Source organism: Littorina saxatilis, linkage group LG13 (genome assembly GCF_037325665.1).
Source record: "Littorina saxatilis isolate snail1 linkage group LG13, US_GU_Lsax_2.0, whole genome shotgun sequence".
NCBI lineage: Eukaryota > Metazoa > Mollusca > Gastropoda > Littorinimorpha > Littorinidae > Littorina > Littorina saxatilis.
This window is the reverse complement of record NC_090257.1, coordinates 34,655,885-34,682,633: the sequence shown is the minus strand read 5'-3', so window position 1 is coordinate 34,682,633 and position 26,749 is coordinate 34,655,885. Positions and strand designations below refer to the sequence as shown.

The 26,749-nt window shown below is 43.3% G+C and overlaps 2 protein-coding genes across 2 annotated transcripts in view; both read right to left on the bottom strand.

Moving 5' to 3' along the window:
- Positions 1-6,892: 6,892 nt before the first annotated feature.
- On the bottom strand, positions 6,893-21,926 carry LOC138945584 (kelch-like protein 9). The gene is made up of 5 exons (XM_070317026.1): positions 21,821-21,926; positions 16,566-16,730; positions 16,008-16,150; positions 14,510-14,732; positions 6,893-12,478 (listed from the first exon to the last, which is right to left on the bottom strand). The coding sequence occupies exons 2-5, from the start codon at positions 16,692-16,694 to the stop codon at positions 11,213-11,215; spliced, it is 1,761 nt and encodes a 586-aa protein (XP_070173127.1). The 5' UTR covers positions 16,695-16,730; positions 21,821-21,926; the 3' UTR covers positions 6,893-11,212.
- Positions 21,927-25,069: 3,143 nt separating this feature from the next.
- The window catches only part of LOC138945589 (uncharacterized), a 291,977-nt gene continuing 290,297 nt past the window's right edge, over positions 25,070-26,749 (bottom strand). Inside the window, exons 3-4 of the mRNA XM_070317039.1 lie at positions 26,641-26,749; positions 25,070-25,329 (exon numbers count right to left, since the gene is read on the bottom strand). Coding sequence (XP_070173140.1) covers positions 25,085-25,329; positions 26,641-26,749 — 354 coding nt within the window. The 3' untranslated portion in view covers positions 25,070-25,084. The remainder of the gene's footprint in view (positions 25,330-26,640) is intronic.

Below are 26,749 nucleotides of genomic sequence, written 5' to 3'. Positions count from 1 at the left end.
GGGGAATGATGGTGACAAAATAAGATAATTACTGCATTCTACTGATGTAGCAGTATCAACAAAATCACCATGAAGGAAAATAATATGACAGAAGTAGCACTTATTCCTGCTTGTTTTCGTTTTTTGTTCACAAAATGGCGGCCAAAACGTGGAATGACAGACCCCTGCCATGTTCACAACACATTTCAAACCGACAGCTGCTCTAGAAAGGATAACTGTTATCATTCAACGATAACTTATACTTGGATTAAACTGCACAAAATCTTATTTGGACAACTGACCCTCTCCTGCTCGCGTGCTGCGTCCGATAAACAAGAAGAGCAAACGCTCGATCGAGTCACTTTCGCAGTTCTGAATATTATATGAGGCATCAGATGGACAGGAAGAAATTGCTATTCACAACACAATGAGTCACGTTCACATAAAATTTGAGCCCGGTCACTTTTATAGTTTCCGAGAAAAGCCCAACGTTAAGTTGTGTGTTGCCGAACAGAAAAGGCTAGTTATCTCCCTTGTTTTTCTGATAACGTTCGTAAAAGGCTACAGATGTAAATACTTTGATGTAAAGAATAATCCTACAAAGTTTCAATCACATCCGATGAACTTTGTCAAAGATATAAAATGTCTAATTTTTCCTTTGACGCTGACCTGTGACCTTGAAAAAGGTCAAAGGTCAACGAAACCATCGTTAAAGTGTAGAGGTCATTGGAGGTCACGACTAAACAAAATATGAGCCCGATCGCTTTGATAGTTTCCGAGAAAAGTCCAACGTTAAGGTGGTGTCTACGGACGGCCGGCCGGACAGACTAACACTGACCGATTACATAGAGTCACTTTTTCTCAAGTGACTCAAAAACTGGTAACCTTCGAACGCGCGGCGTCACAAATCCGATCCACTGAAGAAAGACAATTTGCCGGCCTGAGCGCCAGGAAGGCAAACACACATTTTTATTTTCAAATCATGGCATCATTATCGATAGATGAAGATATTTGGTCGCGTGAATATACATCCGTGTACCTCGCAACGGTTACTTTCGTATCTGCCGTCACAAACGTTCGCCAGGTTACCCCGATTTTCATTTCTTCGCTCGCGCAGTTGAGCATGGATTGTTCTCGTGCGGCCTCAGTCCGTAAACACACAAATAGTGATGATGTCCCGAGTTTTGTGTACTACATAGAAAAGTTTGTGTACGGCAAAATTGATGACGTGTCACAGAAGCGAGGTAACTCTGTTCGCAGGTTACTTTCGCGCGAAATGTCTCTGTGCCACCGCGGTTTCGTCCTGAAAATCAACCGTATCGCATTGATTTTGCGAAAACTGAAAGTGCAGGTAAGTTGCACAAGTTTCCTTAATGCTTACTTCGTAAAATTATTGATGTTAAAGTTGATAGTATAGTTATTTTAGAGCACAGGACTTAAAAATTATCGGGAGCTATGCAGCGACCGGCCATTCTCGAATGGTTTCATTCGTACGCAGGTGACCACAGATAATAGTTCTGCGAAGTTTAGGTGGCACTCTTCGCTGTTTTTTGGCAATACAGTTGCAGAACTGTTTGTGTTGGTATTGTCTCCTTTATAACATTCATTTGTAGCATAATTTGATTGATTGCACCAGTACAGCGTAATACATGCACAAGTATTGGCAATTTGGTGTCGCGTGATTTGCAGGTTACCTCTTTCTGTTTTGATACATTTGAGCAGTAGTTTGCATTTGATTCTAATAATCTGTAGGTATTCCAAGTTACACCCTTTTAAACAATAACTGACCAAAATATCCCTGCCCTGCTGTAAGCAGTTGTGTTGCCACAAAAAGATCAAACTACAAGGTAACCTGCAAACGGTGTCACAAAATTACTGAACCTAACAACACTAAACTGTACATCAAAAATTCTTCAATACATGACAAACTAACAGCAAACACTCTGTTTTCATGGAGTTTACTCAAATTGTTTCACAGAATTAGTTTATAGATATGCTGTGTAAATTTGGTGTCACAAAGTACTGCAGGTTACTCCATTGTGACCCCCACCAGTCAGTCTGCTTTTTTGTCCGAACCATAAAAGTTCCTGACATTTTCTTTTTAGACTCAAATAATACAAGGGCTCCACTTGACAGGAATAGTATTTTCCAGGTTGTAGCTGCATTTTGAAAATTTCAGTAAGTTTCCACTGTTTGGTCACCAATAGCAAAGAACAACTCACATACTACCCATTTTAATGATAACAATTAAATGACAGTACACATGTGGTAACAAACAATGTACAGAGCATGTGATGATACCCCCCAAGACTCAAATTTGACTTCAAACAAACCTTATGTGAAATAATGTGCAAAAAGACAAAACAGCAAAACAGGAATGTCGCAAATTCATTTTAGGAGGGACCCCTTTCTAATACATAATTATCATGCATTTTTTATGCGTCGCCACTCTGTTTTGCGCTTTCTCTGACAACAAAAATTGGCAGTACCGAACTCTTTCTAAATCAAAGGACATTTCACTTTTAAGCAACATGAAATTCTTGACATGTAGCCTGGAAATTGGTTGAAAAACACCAGAGCCAGTTTGAGTTGAAAAAGAAAAGTTGAAAATGTCAAGAGAAATATTCACCAATCATTTTTCTTCTTGGAAGAAAAATTACCACAAAGACCAATTGAAAAACTTATTTCCCAACAACCTAATAAACTAGATATGCCCATGACCCTGAACTTGACTTAAGGTCCCAGGAACGCACTATCCATGACAACAGATTACTTTAGCGCATCCTGTCTTGCAACTGCTCTCTTCGGTGCTAGACTGTATAGAAACCCCCTGAACTGACTGAGTCTTTTCTTTCAGGTCATTTAAAATTCAAAAGGTAGTAAAAGCAGTCTACCTCATGACCTTCAAAACTGCTCAAGGGCACTGAGACACTGGCAGAAAACAAAAACTGCATTCTAATCTACTCATCACATGTTCTCAACTGTGGTTTGTGTGTGTGTCTTCCATGAGAAGTAACCTGACTTCTGTGACATTTGATGAAAATCTGACAGTCAATTACTACCTTAGACAAACAAATGATATGCCAACCGAATTCTTACATGTGATGCGTGATGAATTAATTGAACAATGATCTTCTGATCTGTGATGACTGAAGAATTCATTAGACATTAATGACCTTCAGATTTGTGATAACTGATGAAATTCATTGAACAAAATGTGATAACTGATGAAATTCATTGAACAATAATGTGATTGATGAATTCACTGGAAAACAACGACCTTCAGATTTGCAATGACAGACTGATGAGTTCATTAAACAATAATGATATGCTGATTTATGATGACTGGTGAATTCATAAGAAAATAATGACGTACGTATTTGTGAGGAATGGTAAATTCATTGAACAATAATGACATTCAGATTTTTGATGACTGATGAATTCATTTGGAAACAACGACCTTCTGGTTTGTGATGTCACTGATGAAGTAAAAGAATGGCCTTTACATTTGTAATAACTAAATAGTAATTAAATCATTGAACAAAAACGTCCTTTAGATTAAAAATGGTGGCGACTATAATGAATTCATCGGACAACAATGGTCCAATCTTTGGTGATTGATGATTAAATACAACAGAAGTGACCTCTTGGCTTTCGGATGGCTGGTGAACAAACTCCTGAGAAGACAAAAAGCTGGTCTCTGAGGTAATCAAGGAGTACAGTCATTCGAGTGTACGCAATTGCATAATCAGCAAATCATGAGGAAAATAATAACTGACCACCTACGTTATATCACACTTAATCATATTTACCTGTTTTTCTTTGTAAACAATGGGAATGGAGGGGGAAAGCCCCAGCAAGCTGGAGCTTTCTTACTGTCATTCAAAGGCCCTCAACTGTCTTAAGGCTTTTAGGAAGGCGTAAAGGATTAAACCTAACTGCATACAAAATCCTAAAAAAGATCTCATAATGCATATCAAGTTTTCAACTTGAAGTTTAAGAAAATTCAGAGAGAGATCTAGAACTTTCAAAAAAAATTCAAACTGCCCGTAATTTTTTGTAAGGCTTCGACAAAGGCGAGAGAATAACGAGATAACTGTGTTCCTGCCAGGACAACTTGAATTACGTTGAACTTTCCCAAACTGATTTTTGTTTCATGCTTAACAAAATCTTCAGGACAGACCTAGAATCAATGTTACTGTGAAACTTCTCCCTAGTTCAATAACTGAAACGTGATTGGTTGATCCGACAAACCATAATTAGAAAGTTATCTAAACAGACCAGTCAAAGCTCGACGAAGACCACAGGCAATTATAAGAAACTACATATGATTGCGCGAGAACTAATTGGTGGATTTGAATGAAGGGTTGATATTTGAGGTTTTAAATGGTTTATTCAAAATAAAATGTTTTCATGAAAGCTGTTCTGATTCTTGAGAAAGGCCCTTTAAAGAGCCGTCAAAATTTGCTAAAGGCCAATTTTCTGCAATAGCTTCTACTTTTTCTCATAGACCCTATTTCAAGGTCATTAAAGAGACCCTTTTGCCATTAAACAAAGAGTCCATGGATCTAGCATGTAACTTGTATTCAGATTCAATTTTGTTGATGAGGACAGCTCATTCTGTAAGCAACACATTTCACAATCATGGAAATGGATTTTGACACTAACATGTACATCATGAGATGAATCCCAAGCAAGTGTTGAACCTCAGATGGAACAACCATGTCACATATCTGTACGAAAAACAAGATTGGTTCGAGCCATATGCATGAATAACCTACACAAACGACCAGCAAATACAGACTTTTTGTTTTTGTTTACATTTACAATGAATATTCACAGCAATGGATTTAAGTACGAAAAGAAAATAACAGTGGTTACAGCAATGGATTTGAATTCAAAACACTTCAACACTGATAAAGCAGTGGATTTTTCTGTAAAAGTCGAAACACAGTGTCCAACTCCAAGTGGGGGGACAAAAACAAGAAACCCTGAGGCAGTTCTGAGGCATTTTTTTTTCTTCATGTCCTGAGCCTGTAAGATACTGGCTGCCAGTTGCCATGGTAACAACTGTTTGCGGCCTTCCCCACCTGAGGTTCTTTGTCAAGGATGCTGTCTCCAGAGCAACCACTGGCTTTCTTCCAAACACCAATGAGAGCCTATGTGCTATTGCGATAGTGTCTGGTAAGTCTGACATAACAAATCAACATGCACATGACAACAGAAAAATGTCCAACACAACATACAGAACAGCGATACATTACATGGTTGAAGTTTGAAAGGCTACTAAAGATTAAGACTACTAATTTGTTCATTTTTTTGCTCAGTCACAAATATAATTGATGAGTTCATTTTTAAAACATGTGTTAACCTATTGTGATAGTGTCTGGTAAGTCTGACCTAACAAACTATAAGTATAACATGCACATGACAACAGACAAATGTTCAACACAACAGAACAGCCATACATGGTTCTTTCTTTCTTTATTTGGTGTTTAACGTCGTTTTCAACCACGGAGGTTATATCGCGACGGGGAAAGGGGGGAGATGGGATAGAGCCACTTGTCAATTGTTTCTTGTTCACAAAAGCACTAATCAAAAATTTGTTCCAGGGGCTTGCAACGTAGTACAATATATTACCTTACTGGGAGAATGCAAGTTTCCAGTACAAAGGACTTAACATTTCTTACATACTGCTTGACTAAAATCTTTACAAAAATTGACTATATTCTATACAAGAAACACTTAACAAGGGTAAAAGGAGAAACAGAATCCGTTAGTCGTCTCTTATGACATGCTGGGGAGCATCGGGTAAATTCTTTCTCGTCCCAACCAATATGGGACTCCCCCTAACCCACGGGGGGTAGCCATACATGGTTCAAATTTGACAGGCTACTTAAGATCAACACTACTGATGTGTTTCCATTTTGTTTGCTCAGTGACTACTAATGTGTTCATTTATTTTGCTCAGTCATGCCTGATGTGCTCATTTTTTTTATGTCACAACTGATATGTTCATGTTTCTCTACATGAAAGGTTGCTTTGTGTAAATCATACGAACATCATTCATAATCTAAGGCTTTAAACATGGTGATCAGACACACACAATGTCCCAGTGGATAAGATGCCGGCTTCCAAAATATAAGGTCATAGGTTTGAATCCCGGCCATACCTTGCGGGTTAAGGGTGGAGATTCTTCCGATCTCCCAGGTCAACTTATGTGCACACCTGCTAATGCCTTATCCCCATTCCTGTGTAGACGCAAGCACAAGACGAAGTGCGCTAGGAAAAGATCCTGTTATCTATGTCACAGTTCGGTGGGTTATAGAAACATGAAAATACCAAGCATGCATCCCCGCAAGCGGCTTATGGCTGTCTAAATGGCGTGGGGAAAAAAGAAGGTAATTCAGGTAAAAACCGTGGGAGTTTCAGCCAATGAACAAAGAAGATGGTGATCCTTAAAACAGCAAGAATGAAGCAGTTTGATCTCGGCATGTTTTTCACAGTTTAGGCAACAACAAAAAAGTTGTATGTTTCTGGTAACATGGCTACAAAAAATAGGGTAGGTAGGTAGGGATTTTGTTGTTGTTGTTGTTGGTCAGGGTAGAAAATAACTATACAGTGACGCAAAGAGACTGGACTTACTATACAAAGAGAAAGACAACACATTACAAAACAAATGAGACAAAAGGGATGCGGGGTTATCCCCCTTGTGTCATCTGCCATCTGTTACTTTCGTTTTGATGCTTTTTAAAAAAAAAAAAATTTTTTTTTTTTTTTACAAATGCAATAAAAAAAAGTCTAGGGTCGGCGGGAAAAAACTAAGTAGGGTCGGGTGACCAGAAACATACAACTTTTTTGGGGGGGCCTTAGTGACTCTAACCCCCCTTTCTTTTTTCCAGGCCAAATTTGGTTACTATAAGTACAAATACAAGCAACAGGTAAACAGTGGAATACCCCTTTTAAGACCCCCTAAAAGCCTGAGAAAACCAGGTCTTAAAAAGCAAGGTGTCTTAAAATTTGGGGTTTCACTCTATTTCTTCATGTTAAATGTTCACCTCACTGTAACATATTTCTCATGGTCTTTCTTTCTTTATTTGGTGTTTAACGTCGTTTTCAACCATTGAAGGTTATATCGCGACGGGGAAAGGGGGGAGATGGGATAGGGGAAAGGGGGGAGATGGGATAGAGCCACTTGTCAATTGTTTCTTGTTCACAAAAGCACTAATCAAAAAATTGCTCCAGGGGCTTGCAACGTAGTACAATATATGACCTTACTGGGAGAATGCAAGTTTCCAGTACAAAGGACTTAACATTTCTTACATACTGCTTGACTAAAATCTTTACAAACATTGACTATATTCTATACAGGAAACACTTAACAAGGGTAAAAGGAGAAACAGAACCGTTAGTCGCCTCTTACGACATGCTGGGTAGCATCGGGTAAATTCTTTCTCGTCCCAACCAATATGGGACTCCCCCTAACCCGCGGGGGGTATTTCTCATGGTGCCTGTCCTAAACACTCGACCATAATTCACTCCAGCCTTTTAGATGAAGTTGCTATAAGACCAGAGTAATTTAAGACCATACAATTTCGTTTTGAATATTTCTTTGATCTGAAAATCTAATGTACTGTACCCACCCAAGGACAAGGTTGTTGCAAGGATTTCATTTCTTCGGCCAATTGCTAATTTTTTTCCCCGATAATGTTTGGAACTTTGAGGCAGTCTGGCATCACCTTCTTTAACCATGAAAAAGTTTGGTTGCTTGACCAAACAGACAAAATGAGGGAAAAGTTTTGGGTGATGTAAAATAAGGTTAGCTCCGCCAACTACTGAGGTCAAACAATGAAACATCATCCTTGTAGGCCTGAAAGTGGCGAGTATTTTACTCGCCATGGCGAGTAGAAACATGTAAATGGCAAGTAAAAATGTTCACCTACTCGCCAGATGCGAGTAAAGTTGCTGAAACATATTGAGGGTTTGGCTAGTAAAGTTTGCTCTCTGGCTAGTACATTTTTAGAATCATTAGCCAAAGGCGAGTACACCATTTGTTGGACTTTCGGCGCTGCCTTGCCCACTTTAGTCCCTGAGACAGTGACAAAAGGTCAGGTGTCATGTCTACTGTCCCGAATGACACACGATTGCTGACATTTCACCATTGCCAACAGAATAAACAAATAAGAAATAGGTAGAAAATGAATGTGAAAACTGACTTTAATTGTTGATCAGTATTTTCTATACCACTAACAAATAATCTACTTGCACATAGCTGTTTGGCAAATGTATGTTGCATGGGACACACTGACATGAAAGTGGAAGATGTTTTTCCCTCTAGAGAAACTACATATCAAGTTACACTTTTTGTGCTCTTCCATTCCAGTTGGCAATCAATTGTTAACGCATGTTATTAGAAAAAATAGAACGAAAACAGATTAGATAGAATGAAAAATGTACTGGTGATGTCATTTGGGACATACTGACATGAAAACGTCACCTTTTGGCATTGTCTCCCCTCCCAGTCCCAGTAATGTTATCCAGTGAACTGCAACGTACTGTATGACGGTTATCTCAAAGACAACAGCATCTTATGCCAAGTCATGTGAGAGTTATACTACAAAAGCACAAGTCACACACAATACTGATTTGTTTCTCACCGGAGACAGAAAATATATGCAAAAGCCTATGTATGGCTTCTTGCATTCAAGGAGGGAACTGTTCAATTATCATACTTGACCACTTAAAACTGCATGATTTCTAACACTTAACTGGTGGTGAATCGCCTGACTTACCACTCATATCTACAGATGAAACGAACATCTTCTCACACTCAAGTAACAGCTGTGTAAATGTTCAATCCCCGTGGCATTTACTTTCAAGAAAATGATGAACTACATACCTCCTCAAGGATGGCCAAATCTCACAAATTTGGACTCGCCAAACGGGCGAGCAACTTCAAGAAAGTTACTAGCCCGCCAGAAATGTTGCTGGCGTGGTGCATACAGTTGCTGCATCTGCAGTGTTTATATATGGCTTTGATACTTGATATTACAACCGAAAGTGTTGCATTTGTCCAGAATGTTCACTGGCCAGCCGGGCGAGTTGCCAGGCCGTTTCTACCAGCCCACCAGATTTAGTATTCGCCCCTGGCGATCGGGCGGATGACTTAGCCATTCCTGCCTCTTCCTAGTCCTACAGGAAAACAACAATTAACATTTCAGTTTGACAACTAAAACCACACCACAGTCTCAGGCTGGAAAGAGTCAGACGCGAAACTACAGGCAATCTCAGGAGAGCAATACACACAAGCACGAACAATTCTACGCACAAGCAGGACACATGACATTTTTAGAGTGCCGTGCTTAAACAGCCAGACATCGTGAAACTTTCCCACTGTTTACTTTTTCCCCATAGAACGCCTGGTTTGTGCCTAGAAGTGAAAATGTGCACGATAAAGATTCAGTCTAAGCAGACACAGTTTCGGTTGGACAACTTTAACAAGCTCAAGCACACTTCTACGGAAAAGCACGGCCATGTACAAACAGCCTGACATAGTGAAACTTTCAAGTCGTTTACGTCTCCCCCCTGTTGATTTGCTTGGCTTGTGCCTAGAAGTGAGGATGTGCATGATAATGGTTCAGTCTAAGCACAGACAGTTTCGTTTGGACAACCTCAACAAGCTCAAGCATGATACCAGTTTACAACTCCTGTGTGCACGAAAACGAGTGATTTGACCCACCAAACCAGCTGTTGTGGACTGTTTAAAATTGTAGATCGGCACTGCTTATCACCAGGAGTTTCCCATAAAGCGGCGTATGGCTGCCTGAATAGCGGGGTAAAAACTGTCATACACGTAAAACCCACTTGTGCAAAAACACGAGTGTACGTGGGAGTTTCAGCCCATGAACGCAGAAGAAGAATCACCAGGAGTTGAAACAATAATTAGCAGATTAAGAACCAAACATGGAAGGGCAATCACTGCTGTCCATGCTTGGACTGTTTTGTGATAACTCCCCCTTAGGGTTTCCTGTGTCTATTTTGAGAGCAAATCCTCCCAGCATGTTGGAATATCGAATGGAAAAAATGACAAAGTTAACCATGGAGACCACTAGTGTGCCATTCAGGCTAGTGATGTATTAAGTCAAGATACCTTTCCCAGATTCAATATGGTTTCTGTAGCAGGCGCAATAGCCTAGTGGTTAAAATATCGGACTTCCATGTGGAAGACTTGTGGTTCAAATCCCGGCCTGCCCTGATGGGTTAATGGCGAAGATTTGTCTGATCTCCCAGGTCAATTTATGTGCAGACCTGCAGGTGCCTTATCCCTCTTTGTGTGTACACGAAACACAAGACCAAGTACTAACAGAACAGATACTGTCATCAATGTTAGTGTCCAGTGGAATATATACTTAGAAACACAGTAACACTGAGTGCCCATCTCCTGAAAATGGAGTATGGCTGCCTAAAACTAGTAAAAGGCGGGGGAGGGGGAAGGGTCATGCACATAAAATACCACTCGTGCCAAACACAAGTGTACATGGGAGTTGTACTTTTAGCCTATGGACGCAGAAGAAAAGAAGAAGACTGCAGTTTTTCAGCTCTCTTGAAAAGAAATCTCGCTTTCTCTACATTTCGGTCACTTCAAATATTGATGGTCCGTTCACCTTGGGGCGTGAGCACAGCACTACCACTGTAGTTACAGGTTTTCTGGGAAAGGAATCCGGAATCGTTACGTCATTCGCTTGAAGGGCACACAAAGTGGTCTCCTTGGTAACAAAGGCCATGTTATCTGTTTGATATCCCTGCATGCCAAGGGCTGCAACTTTTTGATAGCAAGCATCGACAGGGGGAATCAGGCTCGTTTACATACATGTCTCTTTTATATATATACAATTGGAACATGTCTGAAATTGACAACAAACAATACTATGCATCAACAGTCACGCACAGTTTCTGAAAAGGGAAACCCAAATCAAAAAGCAGTTCTTTACGTTTTACATTGAGATAACACAGACTCCATTTCAAAATGTGATAGCAACATAGTCTATGACTCGCCCCTGCACAAGCTCAACAGATCTTCAGGACTAAATCCAACACAAGAGTTCTCTTCCTCTTTCTCTCTTTCAAACACATACGCCAACACAAACACCCTTTTCTCTCTCTCACACCCCGTCTTTTTACACACCAATGCACATCACAAACACTTTGGTTTTTCAGTTCTCACACCACCATTTCACTTCTCCTTCATGAATTTCTGGCAGATTTTTTCATCATTGAAGTTGACGTTCAGTTGCGTGCACATCGCCGAGTTGAGGCTCATGCGCTGCGGAGCCTTGGCATAACGGAACCAGTCGTCAAGGTCAGGGTCAAACGTCCAAATCTCGTCCTCCGTGGCGGTGCTGTGCTCGTGCCCCAGGGCCAGAATCTGACCCTCAAAGTTGGTGTAGTGACCGATGGACCGGCCGCTGAGCGTGGAGGAGAGCATGGTCCACTGGCGGGTGGAGAGGCTGTAGGACTCAATGGGGATCTGGCCATACAGCGGCACCCCTTGCTTGGGAATGCCGCCCAGCACAAACAGCTTGTCCTGCAGGGCCACCATATCGTGCAGGCGGCGAGCGTACATCATACCCGGCAACACCTGGTAGGTCTGAGCGGCGGGGTCGAAACACACGAAGCTGCTGGTGGTCTGCCGATCCTGCCCCGCCACCCCGCCTGACAGGTAGATCTTGTTGCCGTGGGTGACTGCCGCCAGGGAGTGGGTGGGGCTGGGCAGGGGCAGCAACTCCTCCCACAGGTTGGTCTGGACGTTGTAGGTCTCCACGGAGTCAAGGATGGCGAACTGCTCGGTGGAGCCCCCGAAGGTGTAGAGAGAGGTGTCGTGCCCCACCAGGGAGAAGTCCAGGCGCAGGTGGCGCATGGGACGCAACTCCTGCCCCACCAGGTGGCGGGGGTCGAAGCGGAACAAGGACGACATCAAGGTGCCCCCGCCAAAGTCCACGATGCGACACACGTAGGCGAAGTTCTGGATGGAGGCCACGCGGCAGTCCCGACTCCCGTTGACGTCGGAGAACAGCGTGTAGAAGAGGGCGGCTGCGTGGTTGTAGGCAGTGACCTGGAAGGGCATGTAGGAGGTGCCGTGGTGCACCATGATGAGGGAGGGGCCCGTGGCGCGCACCTGGCAAAACTTATCCACTATGGGGTGCCCCTTCTTGCAGTCAGCGTGGTACTGAAAGCCCTTGCTGGTCAGCTGCTGACCCACACCCCCGGGACAGCGCTGGACAGCGTCCTGCTCTCGCGCCACGCTCAGCTCGCTCTCCGACATGAGAGCAAAGCGAATGTTCTGCAGACACAGCGGGGCATCGCTGGCCATGCGCTGGGGGGCGGCGTGCAGCCACTTGCTGATGCACATCAGAAGCTTGAACTCGGAGTTCGTGCGTAGTGTGTTCTGTGACAAGTGTCGGCACAGCGTCTCCCCGTCCATCTTGAGAAAGGCTTGTGACTGAAACAAGGTACACACTTAGGTTAGAACCACATGACTTCCTTTCTGATAGTGGTGGTGTTGGCAGTGCAAAATGTGAGACTATTTTTAAAATACCCTGGGTACCTGTGGGTTCAGAAGCACGAAATGTCGAAACTAAGAAAGAATAAATTGATTGTTATGCATGTTGATCACCGTCTTTTGATATACAACGGAACCCCCTTTTTATGACCCCCTGATTAATGACTTCCTCCTTTTTAAGATCTCCTATTTCAGATTTACTCTTAATTACCTCAGCAAATGTACCTCCATTTTAAGACTCCCTCCTTTTTAAGACCTGATTTTCTCAGATTTGTGTAGGTCTTAAAATGGGGGTTCCACTGTAGTACAGTGGAACCCCTCACAAGGACCCCCCTCTCTAACGACTACCCCGCCACAACGACCCTTTTTTTTTAACCGATGTGTTTCCTTATATAGTTGTCACCAGTGTAGCGACCACCCCGCTCTAACGTCTAAGGACCGACCTAACAGCTTGTGTAACGACTTTGTCAGACAAAGCCAAGACTCTCAGTCAGCGTAACGCATCACTGACAAACCGGTTATAACCAGTTATAACCGTCTCGCGTAAGCAAAGGCACTAAACCGCTGAGAGGTGTGATGGTTGGGTGGGCTGAGTAAACATCACAAACCAATCATCGAGAAAACAAACTCACGTGACCAACATACACCGTTCAACTCAGTCAGAATAGACAGTCTTTGGACAGAAGAGCAGTGGAGATCGACATGGCGTCTACAAATAAAATAAAATATTTAACTCTCGAAAATCGAGTGAATGTTGTGAACAGACACAAAAAGGGAGAAACTGCCATCGCGATTGCAAAAAGTCTTGATGTTGGAAAATCGCAAATTCAAAGAATTATCCAAGACAAAGAAAACATTCTGAAAAGGTGGGAAAGTGGTGACAATGCCGATCGAATGCGATCAAAGCGGCAGAAGACAACATACTCTGACGTAAATGAAAAGGTTTGGGATTGGTTCCTGGCTGCCAGAAAAAAGAATTTTCCGATCTGCGTGTGCGCGAGATCAAAGGCAGGTCCATTGTGATAGCTGGGTGGCCTTGTTTATAGACACTGACCTTCTTCCCAGGGGTCATTGACCCAGTTTTAGCTATGAGAGGTGGTTCCCCTTTCATATCTGAGAGGGGAAACACTTCCTGCACCAGGTCAGTGACCGAGTTTAACCTATGGGGAGTTTAACCTATGGGGCGGTCTCTTTGATGTCTTGAGAGGAAACTTGGCCAGGGTAGTACATGCACCAGAACTGGTGGACACTATGGACAATGTCAAACATGAAATCGAAGCAGTTTGCTTGAGGAAACGGTCGTCAGCAACTCAAACTTCTCTGTTTTCTTTTTTTTAAGAAAATCTGACTTTCTTTGTGGCCCCCTGACCCCGCCCCCTCCCTCTGTAAGGACCCCCCTCCATAAGGACCGATTTTTGTCAACATTTTCAAGGTCGCTAGAGAGGGGTTCCACTGTATCATTCTGACCGGCAATGCCATTATATCAGGTTTTCTTGTGCACTATTACAGTGGTACCTGCGATGTAAGGCCCCTCTGATGAGAGGACACCTCCCTTAAAAGGACACATTCTGGGGTCCCAGTTTATTATCTCTACCAAAATATACCTGTCATGACAGGCCACCTGCAATGTAGGGACACTTTTAGCTGGTCCCAAGGGTGTCCTTTCATCACAGGTACCACTGTACCTAAAAGCTGATACGGCTCCCATCAGTTTCTGTGGCAAGGGACGAGCCAACCGTGAAACACTCCGTACAAAGTGTTAAAATGCATGTGCAAAAAGGAGAGAATAAAAATTTAGTTTGTACAGTATGCAGCAGCAAAAAAGAAAGAAATTGTTCTCACACTCTCCGGGCAGATGCCAGACAGTAAAATCGAGACAGCAAGGAATAACAAAAGCCCTTCACCCCAACTATCCCTTACCCTCTTCCACTTTCGCTTGGTCTCAAGACTCGGTTAACCAAATTCACTGACCTGACTGAACTCAAAGAACTTGTCCTGAATCATGTGCTCCCAGTGGGCGGTGACCTTTTCCAGGGAGTATGTGTCGGCAATGTGCAGAAAGTCCTCGGCATTGTCGAAGGTCATCAGCGACTTGATGTAGTTGGAGCAGACTTCCAGAGCAAAGCTGATCTGCAGGTGACTGGCCGCGTTGATAATCTCCGTCAGGTTATCCAGTGTTAGCGCCATCTCTCCACTTTACAAAACAACAACATTTTCATCCTGAAGGCTTCTTAATCTTATGTTCTGTGATTATGTTCTCAAGGCTTTTTCTCCTATGGGATCTGGGATTTGTGTGATAGTCTGAAGGTGACTTTTAGCTCAATTTAACAGACATTCTCATCGTGAATGTCAAAAACTGTTCAAAAATTGTATTCTTGGGGTCCAAAAAAAAAAGTTCATAGACCAAAATAACTTGAGCCACGCTAACAAAGCCTCACACAAACAGGTAACACATGGTCGGCCAGTCAAAACAACGATTGCAGCAAATAACTGACACTGATGTGTATGTTATGCAGAGTCTTAAATAACAAGAAGAGCAAACGCTCGATCGAGTCACTTTCGCAGTTCTGAATATTATATGAGGCATCAGATGGACAGGAAGAAATTGCTATTCACAACACAATACAGATGTAAATAATTTGATGTAAAGAATAATCCTATAAAGTTTGAATCAAATCCGATGAATAGTTTCAGAGATATGATATTTCAATTTTTTTCCTTCAAGACATACCTGTGACCTTGAAAAAGGTCAAAGGTCACCAAAGCAGACGTCAAAGTGTAGAGGTCACTGGGAGTCACGTTCACATAAAATTTGAGCCCGGTCACTTTTATAGTTTCCGAGAAAAGCCCAACGTTAAGTTGTGTGTTGCCGAACAGAAAAGGCTAGTTATCTCCCTTGTTTTTCTGATAACGTTCGTAAAAGGCTACAGATGTAAATACTTTGATGTAAAGAATAATCCTACAAAGTTTCAATCACATCCGATGAACTTTTTCAAAGATATAAAATGTCTAATTTTTCCTTTGACGCTGACCTGTGACCTTGAAAAAGGTCAAAGGTCAACGAAACCATCGTTAAAGTGTAGAGGTCATTGGAGGTCACGACTAAACAAAATATGAGCCGGATCGCTTTGATAGTTTCCGAGAAAAGTCCAACGTTAAGGTGGTGTCTACGGACGGCCGGCCGGCCGGACGGCCGGCCGGCCGGCCGGACAGACTAACACTGACCGATTACATAGAGTCACTTTTTCTCAAGTGACTCAAAAAATAAAGTAAATTCATAATAACAATAATAATAGTACTAATGAGGATATTTATATGGCGCATATCCTGAAACAGTTCTAAGGGCCTCACAAAAACATACACAAATAAAGAATTCTGTACACAATGCTAAACCTAACGAGAGAATCTTTGAAAACACTGTCAGACATGAGATCATATGTAGTTTCTCTGTACAAAGACGGTGACGTACCTGTAGATGAACTCGATGATCTGCTGCAGACCATCTGCGGTGACTGCTTTCAGGTCCACTGTGTTCTGTTTGCTCTCGGTCATCACACCGCTAAACATCACTCGGAAGTAATCGCTGGTTGCCGCTAGCAACGCCTTGTGCACCTGAATGCCGTTAACAAAAAAAGAGAGAATAGGTTGGGATAAAGGTTATCCTCTCCGAGCACAAGAATGGTAAGTTCATGGAACAGAACATTAATAAAACAAAACATTCATTAGAATGTCAATCAATCTATCAACCTTTAAAATAGTTGAACTAGATAAACAAACAGGATACACTAGAGACAAATAATAATAATAATGTAAAACTATAACAACACCAGACAAATAATAATGATGCAAAGATAAACTTATCATTGAAATTGTAATGTCTTCCTGCCAATGCCACCATGTAAAGCGGCAACACAAGAAGGAAGTTATCTTTAAAGTTGGTACAGAGAAAACTCATGACCCCCCCCCCCCCCCCCCAACAAACACACACAAAACAACAACAGATTCAACAAAAGGGGATAAAGGTCACCTCAAAGACGCGGCCATCAGCAGAAACGGTGAAGTCGCAGAGCTCCATATTTCGGCGCAGCCCATGCAGGCGTTGTATTACCTGGTCGCCGTATCCCTCCGCCTGGATCTTCTGCCCGTCGGATGTCATGGCGAGGTCAAGGTCGCATGATTCTCTTGCCCCATGCTAAATGCAACAAGCAAAAGGGAACAGAGTACGGCTTGTGTTTTGAAGAGGCTTTAGGATACTGAAAAAATATTCATTTGAATGATTTAAGTTTTAACTCATCTCATAAAACATTATAAAACAGGCCCAAAAAACCCAAAAAACCCAAACATCCAAGGAATTTAAAAACTTATCCCATCCCTTCTATGCACAAAAAAAGTATAAACATACAAACATGCAGACACACACTGTTTATGTTGTGGCTGAGACTAAAAATGACCACTCTGTCCAGGCAAAACAACCTGTGAGAGTGCATGTGTATGGATGGTTCACCAGTCCTTCTCACCTCTACAATGTTTGGGACATATACCCAGACAGACACCTCCAAATAAATTTGAATTTCTGATATCAGAATCCGCAATGTCCCAATGGTGCAGGCTCTAGAGAGCAAATGATAAGGAGAGATGCCAAAACACCAGATGAGAATCCGAAATGTCCCAATGATGCGGGCTCTAGAGAGCAAATGATAATAAGGAGAGATGCCAAAACCAGGGTTCCTGCAGGGCAGAGCTGATACAATTCAAGGAGTTTTCAAGGGCATTTCCAGGACCAAATAAATGCTTTTCAAGGACATGATTTTCCCCAAATTAATGCAAAGCACCAAGCTTACCTTCAGGAAGGGAAGCAACTACAGGTGACTAGTAATAGTTAGTTCGTCTGCTTTTGTTTTCACTCGATCTTTTATTCTCCCAAAATGTGTGTACTGTATTTGACGAAAAAAAAGGGGGTTGCATTTTTTTTTTTTAAATAAGACAAGCTGCTGACGAAATGTATAGGCAACAATTTGGAAAAATCAAGTACTTTTCAATGACTATTTAACAAAACTCTATTTTCAAGCACTTTTCAAGGCCTGGAAAAGGTTTTCCAATTTTCAAGGAGTTTTCCAGGGTTCAAGGACTCTGTACGAACCCTGCAAAACACCAGATGAGAATCCGCAATGTCCCAATGATGCGGGCTCTAGAGAGCAAATGATAATAAGGAGAGATGCCAAAACACCAGATGAGAATCCGCAATGTCCCAATGATGCAGGCTCTAGAGAGCAAATGATGATGAGAGATGCCAATACACCAGATGAGAATCCACGATGTCCCAATGATGCAGGCTCTAGAGAGCAAATGATAATGAGAGATGCCAAAACACCAGATCAGAATCCCCAATGTCCCAATGATGCAGGCTCTAGAGAGCAAATGATAAGGCCCCCCCCAAAAAAATAGGTCTGTTTACGGTAACCCGACCGACCCTAGTTTTTAGGCCCCTAATCTTTTTTTTGGATCGTCTGAAAAAAAACAAAAAAACGCATCCAAAATAGAGCTGTTTGCGCTCAAACAGCAGAGGACAGAAGGGAGGCAAGCTCAAAGTACTGTTTATAGTTATGTTGGGCAAAAACAGGGATTGATGAGAAGAAATGAACTGTGAAACATCATAGAGAGGGGAGAAAAAAAAAAAAAAAATGGAAAAAAAAAAAAAAAAGCCGACCTACCGACCCTATTTTTTCACCCTATGTTACCGTAAACAAACCTATTTTTTTTTTGGCCTAAGGAGAGATGCCAAAACACCAGAGGGGATGGGGGTGAGGGGGCAGGGGGAGTAGGAAACAAAACTGGGTCAGTAGGCCAGAGTTACCAAAAGCGGCCGAGCAGAGTTGGCCAGCCGCCCACTATGTCAGCCTTTTGCATCAGCTGTTACTCTCCCCTTCCCTCCCCATCACAGCCCTCCGACACCAAGCCTATTGGTGCAACCTACAGGCGTCTGAAGCACATTCTTTTTCATTAGTCCAAGGGTTGAACTGTGTTGTCCCTGAAAAGCTAGTGTTAGTTGACACTCTATCCTCTTCAATGCAAGACTATAAGAAACAGCTATCCAATACAGCAAAAAACCCTTTAATATAACTTTACCCCCCCCCCCCCCCTTTGTATGACCTTGCTTTTTTACATTTAGTCAAGTTTTGACTAAATGTTTTAACATAGAGGGGGAATCGATACGAGGGTCATGGTGTATGTGTGTGTGTATGTGTGTGTGTGTGTGTGTGTGTGTGTGTGTAGAGCGATTCAGAGTAAACTACTGGACCGATCTTTATGAAATTTGACATGAGAGTTCCTGGGTATGATATCCCCGGACGTTTTTTTTCATTTTTTCGATAAATGTCTTTGATGACGTCATATCCGGCTTTTTGTAAAAGTTGAGGCGGCACTGTCACACCCTCATTTTTCAATCAAATTGATTGAAATTTTGGCCAAGCAATCTTCGACGAAGGCCGGACTTCGGTATTGCATTTCAGCTTGGTGGCTTAAAAATTAATTAATGACTTTGGTCATTAAAAATCTGAAAATTGTAAAAAAAATAATTTTTTTATAAAACGATCCAAATTTACGTTCATCTTATTCTTCATAATTTTCTGATTCCAAAAACATATAAATATGTTATATTTGGATTAAAAACAAGCTCTGAAAATTAAAAAAATTAAAAATTATGATCAAAATTAAATTTTCGAAATCAATTTAAAAACACTTTCATCTTATTCCTTGTCGGTTCCTGATTCCAAAAACATATAGATATGACATGTTTGGATTAAAAACACGCTCATAAAGTTAAAACGAAGAGAGGTACAGTAAAGCGTGGTAAATCAATCGAATAACGTTTTCCACCCTGTGCATATGCTTGCACTGATTCGCTGATTAACTGAATGTTAAATCATGATTCTAGTGTCGACACTCATGTGTGTAATTGTTCATGTTAATTGTGCTGTGGTTTGTACACCCATACCGAAGTAGGTCACATAAACCATGCTATGCCAGAACTGGTTATGGTGTGAAAGAAGGGTATCAGTTCAAAGTACCATAAAAACAAAGCTTAAAAGTTTAAGGGCTACAATTCCAATGCCTGATACCTATGGCTAGGAATAGACAACACTAGGGTACAGAAAAATGGAGACGGAAAAACAATTCTGCAAAACAGAAGACAAGCACCCAGGGTCCCAGAGATCGAAATAATGCATGGTTGCAGCAGCTAACTTCAGTGAAGGTAACCACAACATAAACATACTGTAGCGTTTTTGACAAAGTTTTCATCAAGATTCAAATGCCATGGAGCTGCAGGGTCGTTGAAGTGCAAAAACACACAAAGTAGAGTCGATGGTGTTGAGGAATGGGGGTGGTCAAGTTGTTCCTGACATATTTTACATTTTTCTGATATATGTATATGAAACATCATGCAATCTGATACAAATCTGAATGCATTAATAGATTTTTTTAAACATTTTGGGACAAATCTGAAGAAAAGTGAAAGCCCTAACTAATTGTTCAAATTTGTCAGATATCATGTAAATTTGACAGAAGGAAATTATATACCCCCCCAAAAAAACTATGCTGCTGCTATCTTTGTCCCCAGTACTAGCGACTATATATTTGGGACATAACGTGCTAAGAAAGAGAGACACGCCTACCTGTGTGAATTACTTGTAGTAACGCTTGGCGAGCCGAAACCCAAGGAATGAGACTGGTCTGCGAAGCCATACTAATTTACATAACCGATTTTCTTTATTTCTAGATCATTTTGAGAGTATAAACATTACATAACTGGATGTATTTTGAGAGTATAAACATTACATAACTGGATGTATTTTGAGAGTATAAACATTACATAACTGGATGTATTTTGAGAGTATAAACATTTCATAACTGGATGTATTTTGAGAGTATAAACACTACATAACTGGATGTATTTTGGTATTCAGGAATTAATAAGGAAAACGATAAAATAATATTTAATAATAATACTAATAGATCTATTAGTGAAAATGTCATTTCAATTAGCCTACAACTTTAACGAACAAACAAATTAATTAACGTTTAAGCTTCCAGGCTGAAATGCAGTCCCATAGTCCGGACTGAGTCGAAGATTGCTTGACTGAAAAGAATGTCCATTAGTTTGGTTGCAAAATCAGGTGGTCACAGTGCCGCATATTATCAACCTCCACTAAAACTAAAAGCCGGATATGACGTAATCAAAGACATTTATCGAAAAAATTATAAAACAACAACAATCATCTGGGGAGATATATCATCTGGGTATACAGGGTAGCAGTAAATTTTCATGACGATCTGTCCAGTAGCTTTCTCAGTTTTCTGGGAACTGCACCACACCACACACACCATCATCTTTGTCTTGATTCCCAGTCTATCTAAATTAATAATTTAATCAAAACTTGACTAAATGTAACAAGAAAGAGATCTAGACCTATACACAGGTTTGCCAGACAACCGACACAGACTGATCGACTATCCAGTGTCAGTACTGTCACTGAGTCTCAAAAATGAATGAAGTACTAAGTCTAAAGTCAGTAAAAAGGTCACCTGCATGATTACCACTGTTTAGTAGTGGCAGCACCAGCTACATTCAATGTAATCAGCCCAGCACGACTCCTAGTCCTACTGTTGGTAAGAGGAACAGCATCAACCCCCCCAGCAGGAACACTCTTCCAGACAAATTCCCGGGAGGAGACATGCCTGGGTAACCCTACCCACCTCCACTCCCTCACTGAATCTGTCCTATTTGATCTGGTCAACAGACATTTTCACAGCAGCTACTGGGATGCTGAAAGAGTGCTGGGTCGTTGGCCTTCACAACTGTATTTAGCACCTACGTCTTTTTCTCTCTCTTTCTTTTTCTCTTTCCTCAGACAGCCAGCTGACTTGAGCGATTTCGGGTCAATTCTTGGTCTCCCACTCCGCGACTGTCTGGCTTGGGGTCGGCGGAGCGGAGAAACTTTACACCTTCACCTACATAGACACTAGATCTACTTCCTTCGCACGACCTTGATTTTGGAGAAAAGACAGTGACTCCAAATTTCTTCATGTTTTTATTTACACCGCACTATTTCACAACCCAATCTCCTCTCGATCGACATTTGGGCAAAAATAGACTCAAATGTGGGACAGGTGAAAGTGGGTCAGTCGACGCCTCACAAAAAATGTCTGACACTCGTGTCTAAAGGCGACAAATGCCAGGAAGGTGCATAATCGGGACAAATTTCAGTTTTCATGCGAACCCACCTTTTCTATCCAAGTATTAGGAACTGACGATAGCTATTTTCACACGAAGCACGCGTTCGTCTGACGGAGCGACCAATCCGTCGCAGTCGGCCATGTCTGCGAGGGATCAACCTTTCGTATCTCTTTGCTCAGAAGAGCGACTCGGGCAAACGCGTGGTTGAAGCACAGGCGGAAGGTATCGTTCACTGGACCACTATACCTACATAGAAAGACTACTAGTCTTTCTATGTAAGTAGTGGTCCAGTGAACGATACCTTCCGCCTGTGGTTGAAGGCGACAGACAGACAGACGTGGTACAATGGTATGGATTTAAAACGTCTGGCAAAATTGATTCGTACTCAGCCATGCAGTTGTCGTGATTTTAAAGGTAACTCTCCGACGCTGTGTTGTTACAAAAAAATGTCCTGCCATTTCAAGTACAACAATTAATTAGCAGGATTGTGCCTTATTGTTTTGAAATCAATGACAAAGCCAACCGCCCCCTTATAACCGCCGCGTGGTCACGTTGGGCCGCGTTCCACCGGCACACAGACAGACTTGCCCCTGGGGCCCGAAGGGTGGGCAATCGGAGAACGGCCCGGAGGGGGCTGTCAATGCGGTGGAGGGGGCGGTAGCAATTTCACCGGCACGCCAGAGGCCGGATAAGACCTCTTGTAATTAACTTTTTTTCTTCCAATAAACTTTTCTTGTAAGCTCAAGAAGAGCTGAGGTCAGAAATAACCACACACAAAAGTAGAGCTTTAACGTGCTAATTCAGTTCCAAGATAACGAAAAAAAATTGAGTGTCAGCTAGGTACTGAGCAGCCGGCCGGGCCGCCGGGCCACTCAAGTCAAGTTGAGAACCATCATGACTTCAAGCCAATCTTCTACCCGCCTCGGCGGGCGTCCAGTCCGCGCCTCCCCGATGCGGCACTCATCCGGCAAAACAAATGCCAGCCTCCAGCTTCATTACATGATCCTGTTCTTTGCCCTGCCAGCAGTACGTGTCCCTGCCTGTGTGCATATTTCATTGTGTGTGTGTGTGTGTGTGTGTGTAAGGTCGTGCGTGCGTGTCATGGACGGTGTACGCAATTAAAGTTGTGTTTGCAACTGAGTCAGTGGAGGACAACGGTTCTAACGGCCGCTGGCCGGGTCTGCACCGTTGTGTGGGTTACATTTAAAAACAAATCAGCACCATGACTGCTTGCTGTAGTGAGATGGGATTTTTTGAAGAATTGATTTTTCAAACTGATGGGTGAGATAAAGGGGATTAATTAATGTATCAAAATATCCTCACTGATCCACAGAGAGCACACAGGCGGTTCATTTTTGGTATGTGACTGACCAAGTGGAGGGAACTGATCAGTTTTCATGATAGAGAGAGAGAGAGAGAGAGAGAGAGAGAGAGAGAGGATGGATGGATGCCGGGATGGATGGATAATTCAGTATTGCATTTATCATCGTATTGATTTTTACAATTTTCAGATTAGACAAGGAATTGATGCATGATATAATCGGAATATAAAGGGAATTATCAAAAAGTGCATGAAACATACAAAAGCAATGTAATAAAGCAAAAATAGAGAGAGAGTGAGGGAGAGAGAGACTGACAGACAGACTGACACACATACTAACAGACAAGAATTTTTCTCACACTTCTTTAATTTTCTTTTTGGAAAAGAAAGGTCCGCTGCCTTGTGAACAACGTTGGGGGGGGGGGGGGGTGTTTTTCAAATGCTGTTGCAGCTCATTTATTAGCAAACATCTCGTCACAGTTTCACTGAATCGCATGCTTATAATATACCCCCGAATTCTATACAACTCTCCAGCGCACGATCGTTCATTCAGTTGTTGTCCATGCTTGACATCATGGCCATACCATCACACGAGGACACCGTGGTTTATGACGCACCACGGTGAGAACTGCGTGTACAACCCTTTCCTCTTCTTCCTCTTGTCAATCGCATTTCAGCTCTGGAGATGAAGCTAGTGGTCTTCTCAGTGTAGAGCCTCAGCGAGGTCCATCAGTACAGCTTCTCAGTCTTACAGGGTCGTCAGCCTGGGCCAAGTCTCACTCCTCAGGGGCTGGACGCTCATATTAACCCTTAGGAGCAGCAGCCCCATGTAGACCCTCCCTCTCCCAATTCATTCAGTTGTTGATGCTTGACATCATGGCGGCCACATCAACACACGGGGACAATGGAGTGCTAGACGCATTACTGTCAGAATTCTTGGTGCGGTGCGTGCAAAGACCTTCGATCCCTCTCCCAACCCCACCTCTGGCCCCCAGGACCATTCAATCAGTTGTTGTTCATGCGTGACATCATCATTTGGCAGCTCATCGCACGTTGTTGTCCATGGGGTTGCTGGATGCGCGAGAACGTTTGTTGCGGTATGCATACAGCAGCTACCATAACACCCCACCCCAACCCACCCGGGTCCACCCCACGGCAATTCATTAAGATGTTGTCACAAACTGAACATCATTGCCAGCTCATCGCACGTCGTGGACGCCGGGTGGCTTTTAGTTCCTTTTATTTGGTGTTGAATGAAATGTGTTTTTATTGTGTTTTTTAATTTTCCATGTACCCTCACGGGGTTTTATTGGAATAAAACTTGACTTGACTTGACTTGACTTGATAGCGCTTGACGCAGTGTTTGTAGACTGAGACCTGACAGCAGTAGTCCCAAGTAGACCCCCCCCCCCCCCGGCCTATTCAATCAGTTATTATACAAACTGGACATCATTGCCATATCATCACAACCAGAGACTGGCTTTGTGGATGGGCGACTGTGTGTGCGCTTGACGCGGTGTTTGTACAGACCTGACAGCAGTAGTCTCAAGTAGACCTCCCCCTCCCCACCACCACCACCCCCACCCCTCCCCCCCCCCGGTTTATTCAATCAGTTATTGTTCAAACTGGGCATCATTGCCATATCATCACAACCAGAGACTGGCTTTGTGGATGCGTAACTATGAGAGCGCTTGACGCGGTGTGTGTGGTGAGTGACCTGACAGCAGTGATCCCAAGTAGACTTCCCCCCTCCCCCCTGCTTCCCCCCCCCCCCCCCACCGGGACAATTCAATCATTTATTGTTCAAACTGGACATCATTGCAATATCATCACACCCGGACGCTTGCTTTGTGGATGCGTGACTGTGAGAGCGCTTGACGCGGTGTGTGTGGTGAGTGACCCGGCTGACAGCAGTAATCCCAAGTCGACCTCCCCCCTGCTCCCCCCTCCCCCCTACTCCCCCCCCCCCCTCCCGGGACAATTCAATCAGTTATTTTTCAAACCGGACATCATATGATGTTGCAAGCTCATCGCAAGTGGACGGTGGCTTTGTGGATCCGGATGCATCACTGAGACAGCGCTTAACGCGGTGTTTGTAGAGCCCTGTCAGCAACAGTCCCACGTAGATCGTCAGGATGCCAGACACGTTCAGTGCCAGACCCGCCCCGTAGATCAGGTTGACGGCGTAGTAGGTCATGCTGGCATAGATCAGGATCCCCGTCACGCTCGCGTGGGCTTCATGTCGACAGAAACATTGGTAGACAGGTAAATGGGCACTGGGGCATTGATGCATGCATAGAGAGACAGACAGTGTCTGTAACACACACACACACACACACACACACACATACACACAGTACACGCGCACACACACTGTGACACACCCACACCCACGCACACACACACACACACACACTAACACACACACACACACACACACACACACACACACACACACACACACACACACACACACACTCAGTGAAGGGCCTACGTCAGAGTGGACTGAGAAGTCGAACTGGACGTTATAAAACAATAAAAGAAATTCAACGGTCAGCCTCGACCATTCACCCCCTCCTACCCCCCCCCCCCCCCCACACACACACACACACACCATAAAGTACTCACCAGCCAGTCCGGCCCGCCAGACACTCAGAGAAGAACTGCCCTACGAGATACCCGTTGTTCCATTCGTTCAACATCAGTATCAGATACTGATGCACCCCCTCTCCCCCCCCCCCCTCCTTCCCTATCTCCATCCCAAGTACTCACCAGACAGTCCCGCCAAACACTCAGTGAAGAACTGTCCCACGAGATGCCGGTTGTTCCACTCGTTCAACACCAGATACTGAGCCACCCCCCTACCACCCCCCCCCCCCCCCAATCCCAAGTACTCACCAGCCAGTCCCGCCAGACACTCAGTGAAGAACTAACCCACGAGATGCCCGTTGATCCACTCGTTAAACACTAGTTCCAGACAAGCACCCCCCACCCCTTCTACTGACCATAAACATGCAATCCATTCAAGGAAAAATGAGTTTCAAGGAAATCAATAACGCCGGGGGTCCAGGGGGTCGCGTAGGTTTATCAAAGTACTCACCAGCCAGTCCCGCCAGACACTCAGTGAAGAACTGTCCCACGAGATGCCGGTTGTTCCACTCGTTCAACACCAGTATCAGATACTGAGCCACCCCCCTACCACCCTCCCAACAATCCCAAGTACTCACCAGCCAGTCCCGCCAGACACTCAGTGAAGAACTGTCCCACGAGATGCCCGTTGATCCACTCGTTAAACACCAGTACCAGACAAGCACCCCCCACCCCTTCTAACCATAAACATGCAATCCATTCAAGGAAGAATGAGTTTCAAGGAAATCAATAACGCCGGGGGTCCAGGGGGTCGCGTAGGTTTATCAAAGTACTCACCAGCCAGTCCCGCCAGACACTCAGTGAAGAACTGTCCCACGAGATGCCGGTTGTTCCACTCCTTCAGCACCAGCACCGGGCAGCCCCCCCCCCCCCCCCTCCAAAACATAAAGTACTCACCAGCCAGTCCCGCCAGACACTCAGTGAAGAACTGTCCCACGAGATACCGGTTGTTCCACTCATTCAACACCAGCACCAGACAGACTGCCAGCTGAATCACCACCCCGAT